Source organism: Amblyomma mixtum, chromosome 4, assembly GCF_055824585.1.
Source record: "Amblyomma mixtum isolate Tamu chromosome 4, ASM5582458v1, whole genome shotgun sequence".
Classification (NCBI taxonomy): Eukaryota; Metazoa; Arthropoda; class Arachnida; order Ixodida; family Ixodidae; genus Amblyomma; species Amblyomma mixtum.
The window spans coordinates 110,279,970-110,296,042 of record NC_143015.1 but is presented as its reverse complement, the minus strand read 5'-3'; the positions used below and the strand labels follow the sequence as shown (position 1 = coordinate 110,296,042).

The 16,073-nt window shown below is 48.3% G+C and overlaps 2 protein-coding genes across 4 annotated transcripts in view; one reads left to right on the top strand and one right to left on the bottom strand.

The window, feature by feature from the left end:
• Nucleotides 1-1,688: 1,688 nt before the first annotated feature.
• The window catches only part of LOC149347837 (tether containing UBX domain for GLUT4), a 72,328-nt gene continuing 57,943 nt past the window's right edge, over nt 1,689-16,073 (top strand). For 2 of the 3 annotated variants that reach the window (XM_089587549.1, XM_089587548.1), the window contains exon 1: nt 1,689-1,814. In XM_089587549.1, the coding sequence (XP_089443675.1) occupies nt 1,728-1,814 (87 nt within the window). In that variant the 5' untranslated portion in view covers nt 1,689-1,727. Of the gene's footprint in view, nt 1,815-14,288; nt 14,343-16,073 lie in introns of those variants that run through there. The other variant, XM_089587550.1, reaches the window with a different exon arrangement.
• On the bottom strand, nt 4,010-7,578 carry LOC149347838 (lysosomal cholesterol signaling protein-like). The gene has a single exon (XM_089587546.1). The coding sequence runs from the start codon at nt 7,319-7,321 to the stop codon at nt 4,553-4,555; it is 2,769 nt and encodes a 922-aa protein (XP_089443672.1). The 5' UTR covers nt 7,322-7,578; the 3' UTR covers nt 4,010-4,552.

Below are 16,073 nucleotides of genomic sequence, written 5' to 3'. Positions count from 1 at the left end.
GGCAAAATTCTAGAAGCCCGTGTACTGTGCGGTGACAGTGCACGTTAAAGAACCCCAGGTGGTCGAAATTTCCGAAGCCCATCACTAAGGTGTCCCTCATAGCCTGAGTCGCTTTGGGGCATTAAACCGCCATAAACCATAAACTTCCACTTTTTTATCTTCAGAGAATGATGTAATCGTGCGGACAAAATTTGCGGACACATTTTGCTGATGCGACAAAGCCATTTAATGCTCTTGCATTAGTAATGTGCTATGGAATATCTTTCTACTGTGGTTGCAGTTTGTGTGATAAGTATCTTGGCGCTTCATTCGAGTTCACTGCAGATGATTTTTGCATTGCAGGAGTACTTCACAAAACCCATGACCAAATGCCACTTTTGAATCAGATTTGAATGCGAGTAATTTGCTGCTTACATTTAGATTTGAAATGTATATATTATGTGCATCTTCTAATGCAGTGCTATATACAAATGCAAGGAAATGAGACCTCCTAAGCGTGTAGCCAGGGATTATAGTCCCAAAGTTTGAAAGAATTGCACTCCTTTTTTTAACTTCTATTCTTGTTCTTATTGCTTGCACCTGTACACACGTAAAGAGTGAAAAGATATGTAAACACTCGCACTGTGCAGGTATAATGAATATATGATTAGGCTGTAAGTGCTGCCAGCCTGCTAATTTTTCAAGCATTACTTAAGTAATGCACTAACTGCAGCCGCTTTTGAATGTGATGGGATTGCAGGTCGCACCTCAGATACATTGAGGGCAGTCTGAAATGTCCGTGGAAGGAGTTTGAATGGGCCATGCTGCATTCACAACGTGCGTGAGGTTTGCACGTGTACTTCATGAAATCAAGTCTTCTTAATTGGCTGAAATCCGCCTTTTTTTTTTTTTTTACAACAAGTGGCGCCCTCTGGGCAGTGGCGAAAAATCGTATTCTACTGGTTGAAGGCAAACACTCGTGAGAGATGCAGGCGCGATCTGCTTCTACGACGAGTAAACTGCTGCCATCTGTCGTATGCGCCCAACAGTAGCACGGACTGCGCATGCGTAATAGGAGCTGGCAATTTTCAACCAGTGGAGCTGGAGAAGAGGCACGCATGCGCATAGCGGCCTTGTGAAAAAGGCGGATTAGCCAGCACGTTAGGGGTTGATGCAGCCTGATTTGCTCTGCGACGTGCATGTGTGGTCTAGCCACCCTTGTGCAGGAATGGTGGGCGTGGCCACAGTATCGCTTCGACGCTATGGGGTATGGTGGCGAGCGCCGTCGGGTCGAGTAGGTTCCAGCAGAGACCGATTTCTAAACTAAGACCTACCCCTTCAACCGTAAGAGAAAGAAAAGAATGCCTTCTGAGTGTCGGGCTTTTATTAATCCCTTAATTCAACCATACAATCGCAGCAAATGTCGCTCTTCATTATCAAGACATTTGATAAAATTTGAATAGGTGCTCAGATGATGATGATGATGATGTAGCCTTCCCTTTGTAACGGGCGGGCGCCTACCAAAGGTGCCCTGGCTGGATAAAGGATAGGTTTCGTTTTCGCTAAGCACCACCTTACGGTGGGTTATCTGTTATCTGAAAAACTGCAGCGGTATAGCGTGTAGCTAAAGTTTTAAAAAATCATAACTGCATAAACATCATACTGTTGGCTTCTCACTAGTGCTTGGCGCCTGTAACCATCCTCAAACTTAACAACCCGTTTGGCGCGCTAGGGGGCGTAGTACAAACATGGCGGCTTCCTTGTCGCTTGTTGTACTTTACCCGAACGGACATCGGCAGGTTTTCCACGTCAACTCAAATACCAGCATCTTCCAGGTCAGTCACATTTCAAATCTTGTTTAACACGTCCGCACCTGCAAGTGTTTGAAGAGCGGCGGACCTTGTGTTGTCGCCTTTGCCGTCATGACGACGCGAGCGGCCGTTTTTCGCTGAGTTGTTACCGGGCTGAATGCAGTTCCCTGCAAGAAAATTGGCAGTTTATCTCTTGGGGGGCTGGTTTGTGAAGCGCTAAAGCTTAAGTGGACGTGTACAGCAGTCCTGTTGTTACCAAATTCAGCACTCTAGCTGGCGTCGTTGTTACGGCGTCACTTCGTGCGGGGACACTCTCGAGTCGTTCTGGTGTCTGGCTGAAATTTCCAAATGTTTGAGGCAATACTGGATCTTTAGTTCGTCGTTAACATTTTAGAGACTTGAGCTGAATGAATGGCACGCCTTTGTTGTGTGTTACAGCCTTCGATCCCTCCTCCGGGAGCCTGTCAGTCAGCCGTTTCGTTTGGTTGTTTTGTGAACTGGCGGGGCCATTTTCGTGGAATGTCGTGGGTGGCGGTGTCGTCAACAGCCCGCCCAAGCCGTAGCATTCAAAGAACGTTAGAGGCAAACGTGGAAAGCGTACTGTTTACGTCACCTAATCTCTGTTATCTGAGCTGAGCGTGATACACTACTGTCGTGGCTCGCGTTTAGTGATACCGGTCTCGGGTGCGATGCGAATTTCGCATCCTTTGGCATTAATCTTCGTGGTGCGTAAAGAATGTGGCTACCATTTATGTCGGCAACAGTACGGGTTCCATCGACGCCGTTATCAATTTGGCGGTCTCCAAAAGACCGCTGAGATACACGAAGGCTTTTGCAGCTTAAATGGGCTTTCCCTTGTTCGTGTGGTCGAGATGTGGCCCTCAAATGCAGATAGATGGTCTTGTGTGTAAACTTTCAAGCGCATTTGCTCACCACATGCCATATGCTGGGGAACAGGAATGTGAAAGCAGTTTTCAACTGAAAATTATTGTAATAGCATAACCAAGAGCTCAGAATTTTGTTGCAGTCTGCTTATAAACAGTAATGGACTCATACTTTGTGAAATTTTGAATTTCACCTCGCATCTTTTGAGGTGAAGTGTGTGTTCTTGACCATTATTCACACCATTGAGAGGAAATAACGGCCTGTTGAACATTTAAAAGTTTCGTGCAAGAGGGGAGCAAGTGGTTCCAGAGATATGGCAAATGATGTAATGTGGGGAAACGGCACTTAAAAAAAATTCTTCATAGATACTCCTGTATGTCAAGAGCAATATTTGGGAAATATGTCTGCATTTTCCTTCCCCGGGCGCTGAGTTTTTGAGATCGTTTATACCATTAAAGCCTCTGAACCACTCGAGGTAATGCGTCATTACATGGGGTGTTTACACAATAATGGCACCCTTGTTCTGGTGATATGCAAAGTTATTTCAGTTATTGGTCTCTTGAAGGTTTGGAAGCATTACATAAGGTGTATTAATAATGCATAGATAGATAATATCATGAATTCACGAATGAACTCTCTTGCTATTAGGCAACACATTGCGTTAAGATGACAAAGTTGACTCTTATTTTCTTCCTTTACCAAGCAAGCAGATATCAAAGTTTACCTACTGGTTTTTAATTTAACTGAGACAAGAATTCCAATCCAAAGTGAAATAACACGATGCTTCAGAACCTACTCGGTTCCTTCATAAGGATTGACTGCAGGCGAGTTGTAGCTTGCCTTTTTAAGCCCTCGTTTAGTCAGCCACCGGGTCACTGACTGTAGACCGTGGATGTAAGAGGGGAAGGGATCCGAGGGAGCGGTACCGTTTCCTCGCATCCTTTTCCTACCAGACAGACCTCTATCGAATGGTTTCCTTTAAGTCTTTACCGACTGGTTGGTGCTTTAAACGTAGCTTTTGCATTTACGTCAAGATCTCGGTGCTCCCTTTGGTAAATGACCCAATTCTTAATATGATGCAACTAGATTTTTGAACCTAAATACTCTTAAAGATCTAAGGTCAGCCATCTCTGTTCACTCTTTTGGCAGCAAAGTCAAAAGAGCAACATTGTTTAGATGACTTAGATACTCCATGTTTCAAAACATTTGGGTTCAGGCAACCAGAAAGAGATCCACAGCTTTTCTTTTTTTACTACTTGTTGCTGCTTTCACTGTCGGTGAGTGAGGTACGCTGCAGCAGACCAGATATTAAAAATCAGTAACTGGTCACCGTGTCACTTGGGGTATATGCTTTATTTTGTATCTGCGCTTGCATACTTGTGCTTTAATTTAAAGCAAATGAAATGTAGCCATATTTCAATAAGGCACTACCCTGCTATGCATGCTTTATGATCATCAAAGCATTTTTTTTTTCAACAATGTCTTTTCATCAAAGTCTCTTTGGCTTCCTTCTTCATTATAACCTGTTGTCTTGCAGGTATCACAGTTCACACACACAATTGTAGATTTGCACTAGTATTCATAGAACTCGCTGCAGCACCTGATTGGTGCATAAATTAAGTCCGTTTCCTTCCACATCTTTCAGATTCGTTGTGCTTGATCACAGATTCTTTCGATTCTCAGTTCACTTGAACACCAGAATCCTGCAGTCTCTCTTCTTCTTGGCCTTGCTCTACTGGCACGATGACTCTGTGCGTGACATTTGACAGCTCAAGTTCGTCATGACCACAGGTCCACCTTGTGCGTAAGGTTTAGTGTAGCCGCAGCCTCTTTGTCTGGGCACACAATGTTGGTCGCATTTTGCCGCTGACCTCACATCATGTTGAGACATCCGAATCATCCGAAGGCAAGAAGATGTATGTGTAGAGCTCATCGCAGAAGTGATGTCGGGCAGCTACGTGAGCTATGACTCGCCCTTCAAGGAGCCTCTTGCCGTAGCGGGTGGCCTGCACTCGGTCTTGGCACAGTCCTACGGCAAGAAGCCAGTCGACGAGATCTTTCCCGATGAAGGCAAGGTGGAGATCCTGACCGTTGGGCCCGGGTTTCGTGCGGCAAATGTCGGCAACGCAGGAATCTCGGTGGTAGATTTGGAACTGCGTGCATATCTGCCTGGTCTCCGGAGACAGGTCCTCAAACTTGGGAAGAACAAGAGTGGCAGCGTCCCTGCGCCTTTGTTGTTTGCACGAGAGGTAGTACCACAGATTAGACAGCCACCGCAGGAGCCACTTGGCATCGAATCCGAACACAAGGAACGTCAGCATTCCCTGTCCGTAGTTTAATATGATGTCCACAAACTCGAGTTCCACGAGGATTCCTGTCGGAGCGTCTGTGAGCAGAAGTTGCCATAGCGACACTGCAAGCCCGATGACCATAGAGACACTCAGCAGGAGAATGAGCACAGTGTGTCTAAAGACTTGATGTACGTCGTCATCAGCCTGAACAACGCTGTCGAGGTCAAGTACTTCTTCTGTGCCCTGTACCCTAATGGCAGTCTGCTGGTTATACGTGCCTACAAGGTTCATGCAGCGCCTGACTTGCTCCTTGTCGCAATTGAACTGTGGTCCGCAAAGCTGGTCGAACGAAGTACCAGGTGCCTGCTGTACATGTGGCACGTCGAATTCAAACTTGCTTGAGTTGACGGACTTGGATGCTGTCTTGAAAGAAGTGCCCGATTTTGAAAATTTAGCCCTCTGGAATTTCCTTTTTGTCCTTGGACTGTTCAAGATGTCCTCGAGGTCTTTAATGCTGTGCTTTTCGTCATCTGAGCAGTTGGCACAGTCTTCACAGTCACCAGTGCACCCATCTGATTTGTTCTTTGTCTTTTCTTGTCTTGTTGTAACCTGTGATTCCAAGCTGGTTGACGGCTGAATTAGAGGATCAACGCTCGACCGTTCCACATCGTTTTGCTCGTCGTCGTCACTGGTACCATCGAGTGGGGTGTAGTCTCTCATCCTCAGGCGGAACCTGTGCTGGAAAATTAGGCTCGCCACCGTAAAGAGGAGACTCGTCAGGAGAACAGTGACAGCCACAATTGCCTGCACGTCTCCAAACTGGAAATTTGGGTCAGTTCCGCCGAGCCTAGATCCCCTCTTTGGAATGCTCAGGCAGAGGGCGAGCGACACCAGAATAGAAGATCCAAACCCGGCGACCACGATGAGCCACTTGAGCCTGAGCACGAAGCACAGGGACCGCCAGTGCAGCAAGGCCAACAGGCCTGCAAGGATTGCCGTCCAGATGCGAGAAGCAAAGATTCCTGCTATGGACAGTGCTGACTGGGCGTACGCCAACGGTGATAATGGGTCGCCAGCACTGGCGGCAGCCCAAAGGATGCCTCCCATTGCCGTCGCCAGCTGGCACACCACCAGGTAAATGGTGGTCCCGTGGGTCACTCTGCGACGCTTTCGGAAGAGCACAACCATGAGCCACAAACAGCAGACGGCACTGATGGCACTGGAACTGACCATAGTCTTTCCCATCGTCGCGGCGAAGTTCTTCAGGCACGTCTTCTTTATCTGACTCATGGTGGCCGTGATGAAAATCATGGGCGCCGAAAGGAAGGTGCCCGCCACCATCGCCGTGGAGACGGCGGCCGTTGGGAGCCCGTACTGGGTGGCGAAGATGAACACGCTAGGCGCCATAGGCAGCATGCCGTAGAGGAAGCCGAAATTGCTGAAGTCCTTCTGGTCGCGCTCCGTGCCGCCGACGCCGAACAGGTTGACCAGCTCTCGCGTCACCAGCGGGCACGCGACTATCTTGGCCGAGACCAGCAACACGGGCGTCAGCGCCGCGTACTTGCCCATGCCGCCAACCTTGCCGACCATGCTCAGTCCGAGCAGGTAGAGTGCCGTGGCGATGAAGGCGTCCCCCAGCGAGTCGAGAATCCGCTGCACCACCGAGGGTAGAGCGGCGCCGGACGTGCTAACGTTCCAAATGATGCCCAGTGCTGGCGCCACGACGACGGGGTTTTTGATGATGCCCGTCAAAGTTGACAGCAAGCGGCTCCGCGTCGGCGGGCGCGCTCTCGACGATGTTGTCGTCTGCTCGCCGCTGCTATCTTCGTGCGTACGTCCGTACTCCATCATGATGAAAGCGATGGGGTTGAGGAACGCCAGTTGAATGGGAGCCACGAGGTAGAGATAGTGGCTGAAAGTGGGCTGCATCTTATCGTAGAGGTGCATAATGAGCGGGTAGCCGAGGCCGAAGTCGTTGCTCTGCGATGCCGCGATCGCGTACAGGCCGGCTTTGCCGAAGCTCGCCGGCCTGCGCACCAGCGCGAGCGTGACGGCGGCGACGGTGGCGAAAATCACGCATTTTCCGAGCGCTACGGCGGCCAGGAACCTCCAGTTGACCTCGCCCAGCGCGATGCAGGCGAGCGCTTTGAACGCCGCGGCCGGCAGAGCGAAGTAGGAGACGAACACGTTCAGGGAGCGCATCTCGGTGGGGCCGATGAGGCCGAGCCGGCCGGAGAAGTATCCCAGCAGGATGATGGCGAAGCATTGGATGAGCACCGGCAGCAGCTCGTCGTACACCACGTTGGTGTCGTCCGGAGCAGCTGTCGTGGATATCGGCGGCAGCGGAGTCCCCATGCTGGCAGGCCTCGCGGCTTTGTTGTTGTGCGTCGAACCCTCGCGCGCCGCACGGCCGCACTACGAAGAGCCCGCCGCCGCGTCGGCTGGTCACGGCGGCGTCGTCGTCAGCGTCGTCACTACCTGGGGCTGTTTAGCGGCACTGCGCGATTAACGGGCGCGGCCATGACCGTCTGTCGCCGCCGCACGTACACGTACACCACGCGACCGCTTCGACCGCCAAGCTTCTTTGCCGTGCTCCCCTTTCATGTGTAGTGGAAAGAGCGTGTATGCGGCGAAACGGCGGAGATGCGTTGACGCGTGGAGGAAGGAAAATTTGATTGGCGGAAGCGCTGTGACGCAGCTGTGACGTAGCGCAGCTCCTCTCACCTCTATGGCTGTCGTAGCGGCGGCGCGGCTGGCGGTGTGCAGGCGCGGGAGTTTTGAACTCTCGACCGTTATGTTTCGAAATGCATTCATTCATTCATTCAAATGCCGCGCGCCTCTCTGTTTTTGAACGAAGAGCGCATTTCGTTAGTTGTTGCCCGTACTTTGTTTCGTGCAGCACGTGACGGAAAGGCGTCAATGGCTGTGCCATAAAGAAATTAGCGTTGACACTCAGTTGTAAATATTTATTTGCAGGGGGTTTGATGTCTGCGCTTGACGGATTGAGGTTTGGAGGTCAGCCGATAGTACGGTTTCCTGTTGAAGGAGCGGACTCTTTTTGGTTATGTATTACTTGCACGGGAAGGGGTTTTTAGCCGACGCGTATGCTTCGGCGTGCACAGCAGTGCAACTGTGCAATACGCTTTCATCCCCGGTCGTCCGAGTGCAATGTTGTTTACGTTGTCGGCCGGCTGGCGGTCGCATAATGTGACCCTCGTCGAAAGAATTGTTCGTCCGCGTACGTGTTCGCTGTCATGCGGTGATGTTGTTTGGGGCCTGTCACTGGGTGTTCTTTCCGGGATGTCACTATACTGCTGCTGGCGTACCGAAATTACCCGGGAGACTACGCCTGGTCGTTTGTGGCGTTTTTTTTTTTTTCGAAAGCCAGTTTGGCTGGATCCTTGCGCTGCGCTGTTAAGCCGGAGAGATAAAAATAAAAACGCTTTACTTAATGACGGAGACGCAGCGTACGAGGCCCTGTCTAGAATGTAACGTTAATGGCGCTTTGCTTTTTTTTTTTTCTAATGGCTTTGTTTTTCAGCACAGGCTGCCCTGAAGCCTAGCGTACTTGTCGGTTCTTGTTTGTTTTTGCTTTTTCTTTGCGTTCAAAAGTGCGGCTTTATGAAGCATTCAGAATGTCACTGCTGTTTGTTGTATGTTTTTTTGGAAGAAAATTTATTGCCATCGATTCATATTTTGAAATTTTGGAGGTGGAATGAACTCGCGAAGGACGTATAGTATGTGTGACGAGCGGAAATGGTTTGGTCCATAGCAGCTGTGCAGTTGCATGCGGTGGTTGATTCTCTCTATTTTTCTCATTCTGTGCGTTCTAATGCTTCCAGTATGAACCGACTGGCTCAAACTGAAAATTTAACCGTCACGTATCTCTGAGGCGACTCCTTGAATGGGACTACTGTAGAATGCGGGTAATACTACAGGACAGTAGACATGTTGTTATATCAGCAAACTATTAAAAAGAATTCCCAGTCTAGACGGAATAATCTCAAGCACCGTCCGAAATAAAGCCGGAAAAATCGCGGCACACACCCTTAATAAAAGGGGGGCAATGAAAAGGTAGTAAATGCAGCAGTGTGACTGTATTTTGCTACTTCACTTTACTAGTTCACGATATATTTACCACCCTCTTCAAGGTAGTTAGTAAACTGTAACAAGGTAACCATGTGGGCTAGTTGGTGTATATTAGACATAACTTCTCCAGCGAAAGCACGAGACACCAGGAGAACAACAACACAGTAGTAGTAGTTAGTAAAAGTCGGCCTTTCCTACCTTTGTATTGCCTATGGTCGCTGGTTAGTACCTGGCTGGCAATCATTCCTTTGAACCCTACAATAAAGTCGCAGACGATATGCAGGCCGCCATGCAAGGCGGAGTACAATGCACTTTCAAGGTCAGGCTATATTCGTATATTCGCGTCAAGAACGAAGCGACTTTTCCCCGTCAAAGGACCCCTTTCCAGGCACTGGCGTCGACAGATTCTCATGAATATGCTCTCACGAGGCAGGCGCAACGCGCTGGGAGTTATCGCGACCACTTTTCCGAGTACGTGTCCCGATTAATTAATTTTACGCCGCTCCTTTCCTGGTGACGCATATACGACCGACCCGCCCAACAGCGCCTGCTCTCGCGTCTGAACTGATTCAAGCTGACGAGCGTTATATTTGGGCTCAACTCTGACGGGGATGAACTACACACACATGCACCCCTTTCCGGGCAGATAATAAAAAAAAAAATTAAAAGTGCGCTTAAGTCTCCCTACGTGCGGAATTGCGAAAGCGTGTCGAATGCTGTTACCTCTTCTGTTACTTAGTAATATAATTAATCATTGATATTAATTATTAGTCATTTAATTAACCAACTGAATAATGATTGATTAGTGATTATCAAATAATGGTAATTAACTTGTTCGATTGATTAATGTATCGGTTAATTATCAGTCGATTACTTTCATTGCTGTTCCTATTGTTCGTTGAATTCTGGAGGAATTAATGATAATTCACTAATTTCGCGTATTACGCGGTGTAATTAGCGAAATCAATTGTCTCCTTATTTAATTCATTTATTTAGTAATTCGGTCACCTAAACTCTCTATTCAATCATCATTAATCAATACAAATCATAACTAAACTGGTACTGGATGATCGACAGTTCAGGAGGACGCGCTCTGACCACAGCCAGTGGTAACACGTCTTGTCCAACGGCACTCATGAGGCAAGAAATGCGTTGGCATTAAAAAAAAACAAAAAAAGAAACCAACCAGTACGCGGGCGGTTTGCGGAGTACAGCTTGCTTTCGCCGACGGATTCGCGCGACTTCCTAAACATACGCGTTCCGACCTTTGGTTCCTTCCGGACGCTCGTCCGTTCGTTTGGCGCCAGTCACCAGAGAGCACCGCCTTTATTGCTTTACTACGGCTTCGGGCGCAAACACGAACGGGGCGATTATTTCGACCAACGTTCGCGCGACGGCCTTCGCTACGACGAATTGCTTTGAAACGCATGACTATGACTAGCAGTCGAAGGCGATATCTCCGTTGTTACTATAGCCGGCTGGCTCGAGACACTACGTGGAGATCAAAGAATGCTCTCACGTGCTCTGAATGTGTGGCCAACGAGATAGTCGTTTTTTATGCGTCCTGGCGACTATTTGCCTCGATACAGTATGCGGCCTGGATAGCGGCATGTTTTACGACCCCAATAAAACAGGCTCAAGCCGCGCGCTGGGGCGAGTTGTCGAGGCACTCCGTGGAAACGTTGGTGCTTGGGAGTTTTTTTTTGTTTGTTTGTTTGCGTCGAGAGTTTTTGCTGACCACGCCATTAAGGGCTTGTTGTGGTTGTTGTTTGAGGCGTGACTACAGGAGAGCCGAACACCTGGCTTTGGAGACGCAAAGCATGTAAATGCAAAGTTTGCACAAGATAAGAGATGACTCGCTCTCCTATTGGCCAAGCATTGCGCACTACAGAAACAAATATTTCGTGCTGAACAGGCCCATTTTTAAAAAGAAATATGTTAAAAAAATGTTGTTGCTTAAACACTTTAAAAGTTTTTTTAATGGCATTTCGGAAAAGAGAAACCTTTTATTGGCGTCGTGTGCTGTGGCGGTTTCGCTACTATGGCTTTTGCACACTGCGTTCGCGCCAAAGTCGTCTGCGCACACACGGACGGCGTTTCCGGTATGAAACGTCTTAATAGTGGCACTCCGTGTTCCCGAAAAAAACACGACTATCCCGCACCAAGTAGCTCACCGTCCCATGATGCTTAGAGCGTCCATGGTGGCTGAAGGGCAGCGCCGCCAGCTTTCCCTCTAGGTAATAGTGAGAAACTCTATGTCATAGAGTTTCTTACTATTACCTAGAGCAGGGGTTCTCAAACTGTTTTGCTTGGAGGAACCCCAAAAGCCTTCAATAAGTTCCAGGGAACCCCCCCCTCGCTTTCACTTACCAGCAATGTTGTCGAGTGCATTTTTGCAAAGGGAAAGTTGCAGAGGTTAAATGTTTATTGCACAGATTAATACAAATACTAATGTGATGTGTGATGGGTGGTACTGCTTCCCTTTTAAGAGCAAGTCAAAGCGTGGCTCAGTAGCACTCAGTGCCAGTCTCATATCAGCTGCCGGGTCAGGGCCGGTGAGGGTTCTCGCGGAACACAAGAAGACAGCCCGCGGAACCCCTGTGTTCCGCGGAACCCAGTTTGAGAACCCCTGACCTAGAGGGAAAGCTGGGAGCCCGTCTATGGGAGTTTGCATGGAGATCCCTCGAGACCGCTTCATCCACCATGGGCGCTCAAAGCATCATGGGGCGGTGAGCTACTTGATGCGGAACTTCAACTTTTGGCCAAAAAAACAATGAAAAAATAAACGCTATTTGATAATCAAGAATGTCCTAAAGTTCAATATCCTGTCTGTAAATTGCAACAAACGAGCAGAAAAGCATTTAAGTGCAAAGTTCGCCCAAAATAAGAGACGACTCGCTCTCCTATTGGCCAAGCGATGAACACTACAAAAGCTAATAATTCGTAATTAACAGGCGCACTTTTAAAAGTAAATATATTTAAAAAAAACGGTGTTGCTTAGATACTTTAAGAGGTTTTTTAATGGCAGTTCGGAAAAGTGAAACCTTTTATTGCCGTCGTGTGTCGTCGCGTTTTCACTACTATGAGTTTTGCACACTGCGTTCGCGCGAAAGTCGTCTGCGCACACACGAACAGCGTTTTCGGAATGAACCATCTCAGTAGCGCCACTCCGTGTTCCCGAAAAATTACGACTGGCCCGCAACAAGTAGCTCACCGCCCCATGATGCTTTGGGCGTCCATGGTGGCTGAAGTGCAGCGCCGCCAGCTTTCCCTCTAGGTAATAGTAAGCAACTCTATGCTCTATGTAGTGCATAGAGTTTCTTACTATTACCTAGAGGGAAAGCTGGCAAGCCGTCTATGGGAGTTTGCATGGAGACCCCACGTGACCACCTCAGCCACCATGGGCGCTCAAAGCATCATGGGGCGGTGAGCTACTTGTTGCGGAACTGTAACTTTTGGCCAAAAAATAATAAAAAAATAAAGCTGTTTGATAGCTACAAACGTCCTAACATTCAATATCTTGTCTAATGATTGCAACAAACGAGCAGAAAAGCATTTAAGTGAAAAGTTTGCCTAAAATAAGACATGACTAGCTTTCCTATTGGCCAAGTGATGAACACTAAAAAAACTAATATTTCGTAATTAACAGGCGCACTTTTAAAAGTAAATATGTTTTAAAAAAAAATGTTGTTGTTTAGATACTTTAAGAGGTTTTTTAATGGCATTTCGGAAGAGTAAAACCTTTTATTGGCGTCGTGTGTCGTCGCGTCTTCACTACTATGGCTTTTACACACTGCGTTTGCGCGAAAGTCGTCTGCGCACACACGAACTACGTTTTCGGAATGAAACGCCTTAGTACTGCCACTCTGTGTTCCCGAAAAACTACGACTGGCCCGCAACAAGTAGCTCACCGCCCCATGATGCTTTGGGCGTCCATGGTGGCTGAAGTGCAGCGCCGCCAGCTTTCCCTCTAGGTAATAGTAAGCAACTCTATGCTCTATGTAGTGGGACCATGGAGGAAGAAAACTCTATGAGTGGGACTCCAGTGTCACCTGGATTCGAGCACTGACCAGTGCCACGGCCGCTGGCTGTGCAATGATGTCAAGTAGCGCCATCTATTGTGACGTCCTTCGTGTCCCCACGTGCCGCTCTGGGACCACGCGTAATCTGCTGTCGCCCGTGAAAAGTCTGGCAGGTTCGGCGGCTCCCGCGCGCGCCGTTGTCTTACGTGACGTCAGAGGCGGGCGCGCGGCCTTCACTTTGAGGATCTCTGCTCCGCTATCCCCATTTCTTATTTACATGTCGCTCGCGCAGCCGCGCGGATTTATCGCCAGGCGCTCTTTTTCCTGCCTCGCACCGAGAGAGCTGTAATGAGAAAACATCACTAGTCCCGTTGCGAGGGAAGCGATGGCAAGAAAAAATAGGGTAGCGTCATTAATCGGCCGCGTGACGCACGCAGCTAGCCGAGCACCGCAATTTCAGGCAACCATATACTTGTCTTTCGTCTATGTATGCTCCCCACTGCGCGGACCTTAGCGTGGCGCCAGTTTTCCTGACTACATTTTTACCGAAATTGTGACGCAACCGTTTGTCGTACAGCGTTCCGGTTTGTGCCATACGATTTCTCCTTCCATATAGCTTACATGTGCTGGTCAAGTTGGAGACAAGCTTGCGACTGGGATTCCAACCGACGACATTTGGACCTTTAATTGTATGCCTTCCCGGACTCTCTATAGCTGTTCCCTTAAGGCGTGGTTGAGGTGTCTACTGAGATGTGAAATCGACAGTTATGTAGGGTACAACTTAAAAAAACAACAGCAGTCGCCAACACTGGGCCGCGGCTTCTTGTATTACTCCGCTGGCCAATCGCAACTGTAAACGAAATCAGATTTTTAATGCTTGACTATATCAAACAATCCACGTGTCAAAATTCTAGAGCTCATAATCTTTTTCTTGTGATAATCTTCTTGTTTATAGGTAACAAGAAATGTTTAAGCAGCGACCTACTTTTTCGTCGTGGAGGAATTCTGTGCGCGGAGGCTGAATGTGGGCGGAGCTTCACTGCGGACTTAAGTTGTATCCGACTATAGTGCGCCATTTCATTTCCTCACTAACCAATTTTCGTATCAAGTTTATGATGCAACCGTTCGTCGCACAACTATCCGGGTAGCCGGGTGGTGTCGTACGCGGGGGGGGGGGGGGGGGGGGGGAGTGGGCGGGGGGGTGTCAGTGCACCAAGAGACAGTAATGATATCCCAGTCCCACTCGCAAGCAGTAGGAAACAGTCGTAAGTGTCGCTGCCGATTCCTTTTTCTAGAAAGTCGTCTGCGAATGTCGAAGAACGTGCGGTACCTAGTGTGCAAACAAGTTGCCTCACGTCTCGTACTTTTCAGCTTTGTCTATCGTTTGCTGGAAAGCGCGCCAATTTGCGTATATGTACGCGTCGTCCTCGACTTTCCTCCACATTTTTGCGTGTCGGGAAGCGAAGTGGGTTTCTCTGTCCTTTGGCGACGCGCGCACAGGGAGTCATTTCTGTGGTCTCTTAATAGGCACAACACGCGCTTTGCATAATTCGCAGAAAGTCTAGCTTAAAAAAAGAAAACAGCGATTGGCACAAATTGTCATCTTTGTGGGAGGACCGCGTTCGTCGACAGAGCAAGGTGGCCTGCCGTCGTCTAGAGCATTAGCTGTAATACTCGCATTACTCAAGGTCACGTTAGTATGAAACACGAGGTCTTTCAAGTGGGACCGGTTGCTGGTACCATTGGTACACAGACTGTGGACCACCTAATTGGCGTATGACGTTCGAAGTGGTATCAAACGATTCAGCGTGTTACGGAGCATAAGACTACTAGTCGAATCAAAGTGTAGCCTTTCATAGGGATTCGCGCCGACGACCTTTAGCTCCCCAAACCGTGACTTCTTGAAACTACAAACGTCCATTACGGCCAAACTAATTGACGTAGGACGTTGGAAGCGGTGTCAAACGATTTTTCTTGCGCTGCATACGTTGGCGCCAAAAAAAGTAGATATGTGGATATAACGAAAAATTTGTACCGGATATAGCGAAGATTGCTAATGACGCAATATTCGTTCGATATTGGTAACGCTCGATACTCACGCGCTGCGTCAGCGTTTTGCTCTTTTTTTGATGCATGGAATGTATTAAGCGGTTATATTTTGCCTTTCCCTCTAGCCGTCCGGTGCCCGCTCACTTACGTCCGTCGGTGTACACAGGCGGGCGCCTGTGCAAATGTCAGCTTGCTCTAGTCCGGTCCTGCTTCGCATTTCTCTGCCAACGATTTCCTCATTTGACTGCCCCGCATATTTATGGGCTCCTATGCGCCTGGATTGACTTTCGCGTTTCCTGGGTACTTTTGTCCCCGATAGTGCACTTGGGGGCAGAAGTCTCTGGACCGCGTGATAGCGCTATTATTAGCTGCTGATTGGAGACCACACTTGTGGAGGTGCGCGATAATAAAACTATCGGCTTTGTTTTCGGGTCGCGTGGTCCCTGATAGTTCGCATTGCAGCGCTGGATTTTTAAGGGCAAGAGTGCTCTATGACATACGTACTCAGCCTTTGGCTAACTGGGGCGTCAGAAGCGTCGACTTGGAATCAGCTAATCAGGTTTTTTTTTGTTATCAATGCGATGGAACTATATGCTGTATCGCATCTGCAAAAAGTGTCCGCAAATTTATCCGCATGATTGCCGTTATCTGAAGATAAATGTGTTAGTGTGACATATAGTGTGTGATAGAATGTTGCCATGGGAAAAGTTTGCTTGATGAGGTGTAATTATTTAATGAATTTATTAACCGCGAAAAAAACGCGAAAAATACACTTAGACGTCAATAGAGTCATGGACGCCGATATAGTACATGGACGTCGATATAGTATGTGGACGTTTTGCTTCCGCATCGCTCCAGTGCGGTCGCCGGAGTGATCTGTTTCTTTTTTTTTTGCCAGCGAGGGGTGGAAGTTTAGGGGTCGACCTATTTTCGAAGCCGACTTATAC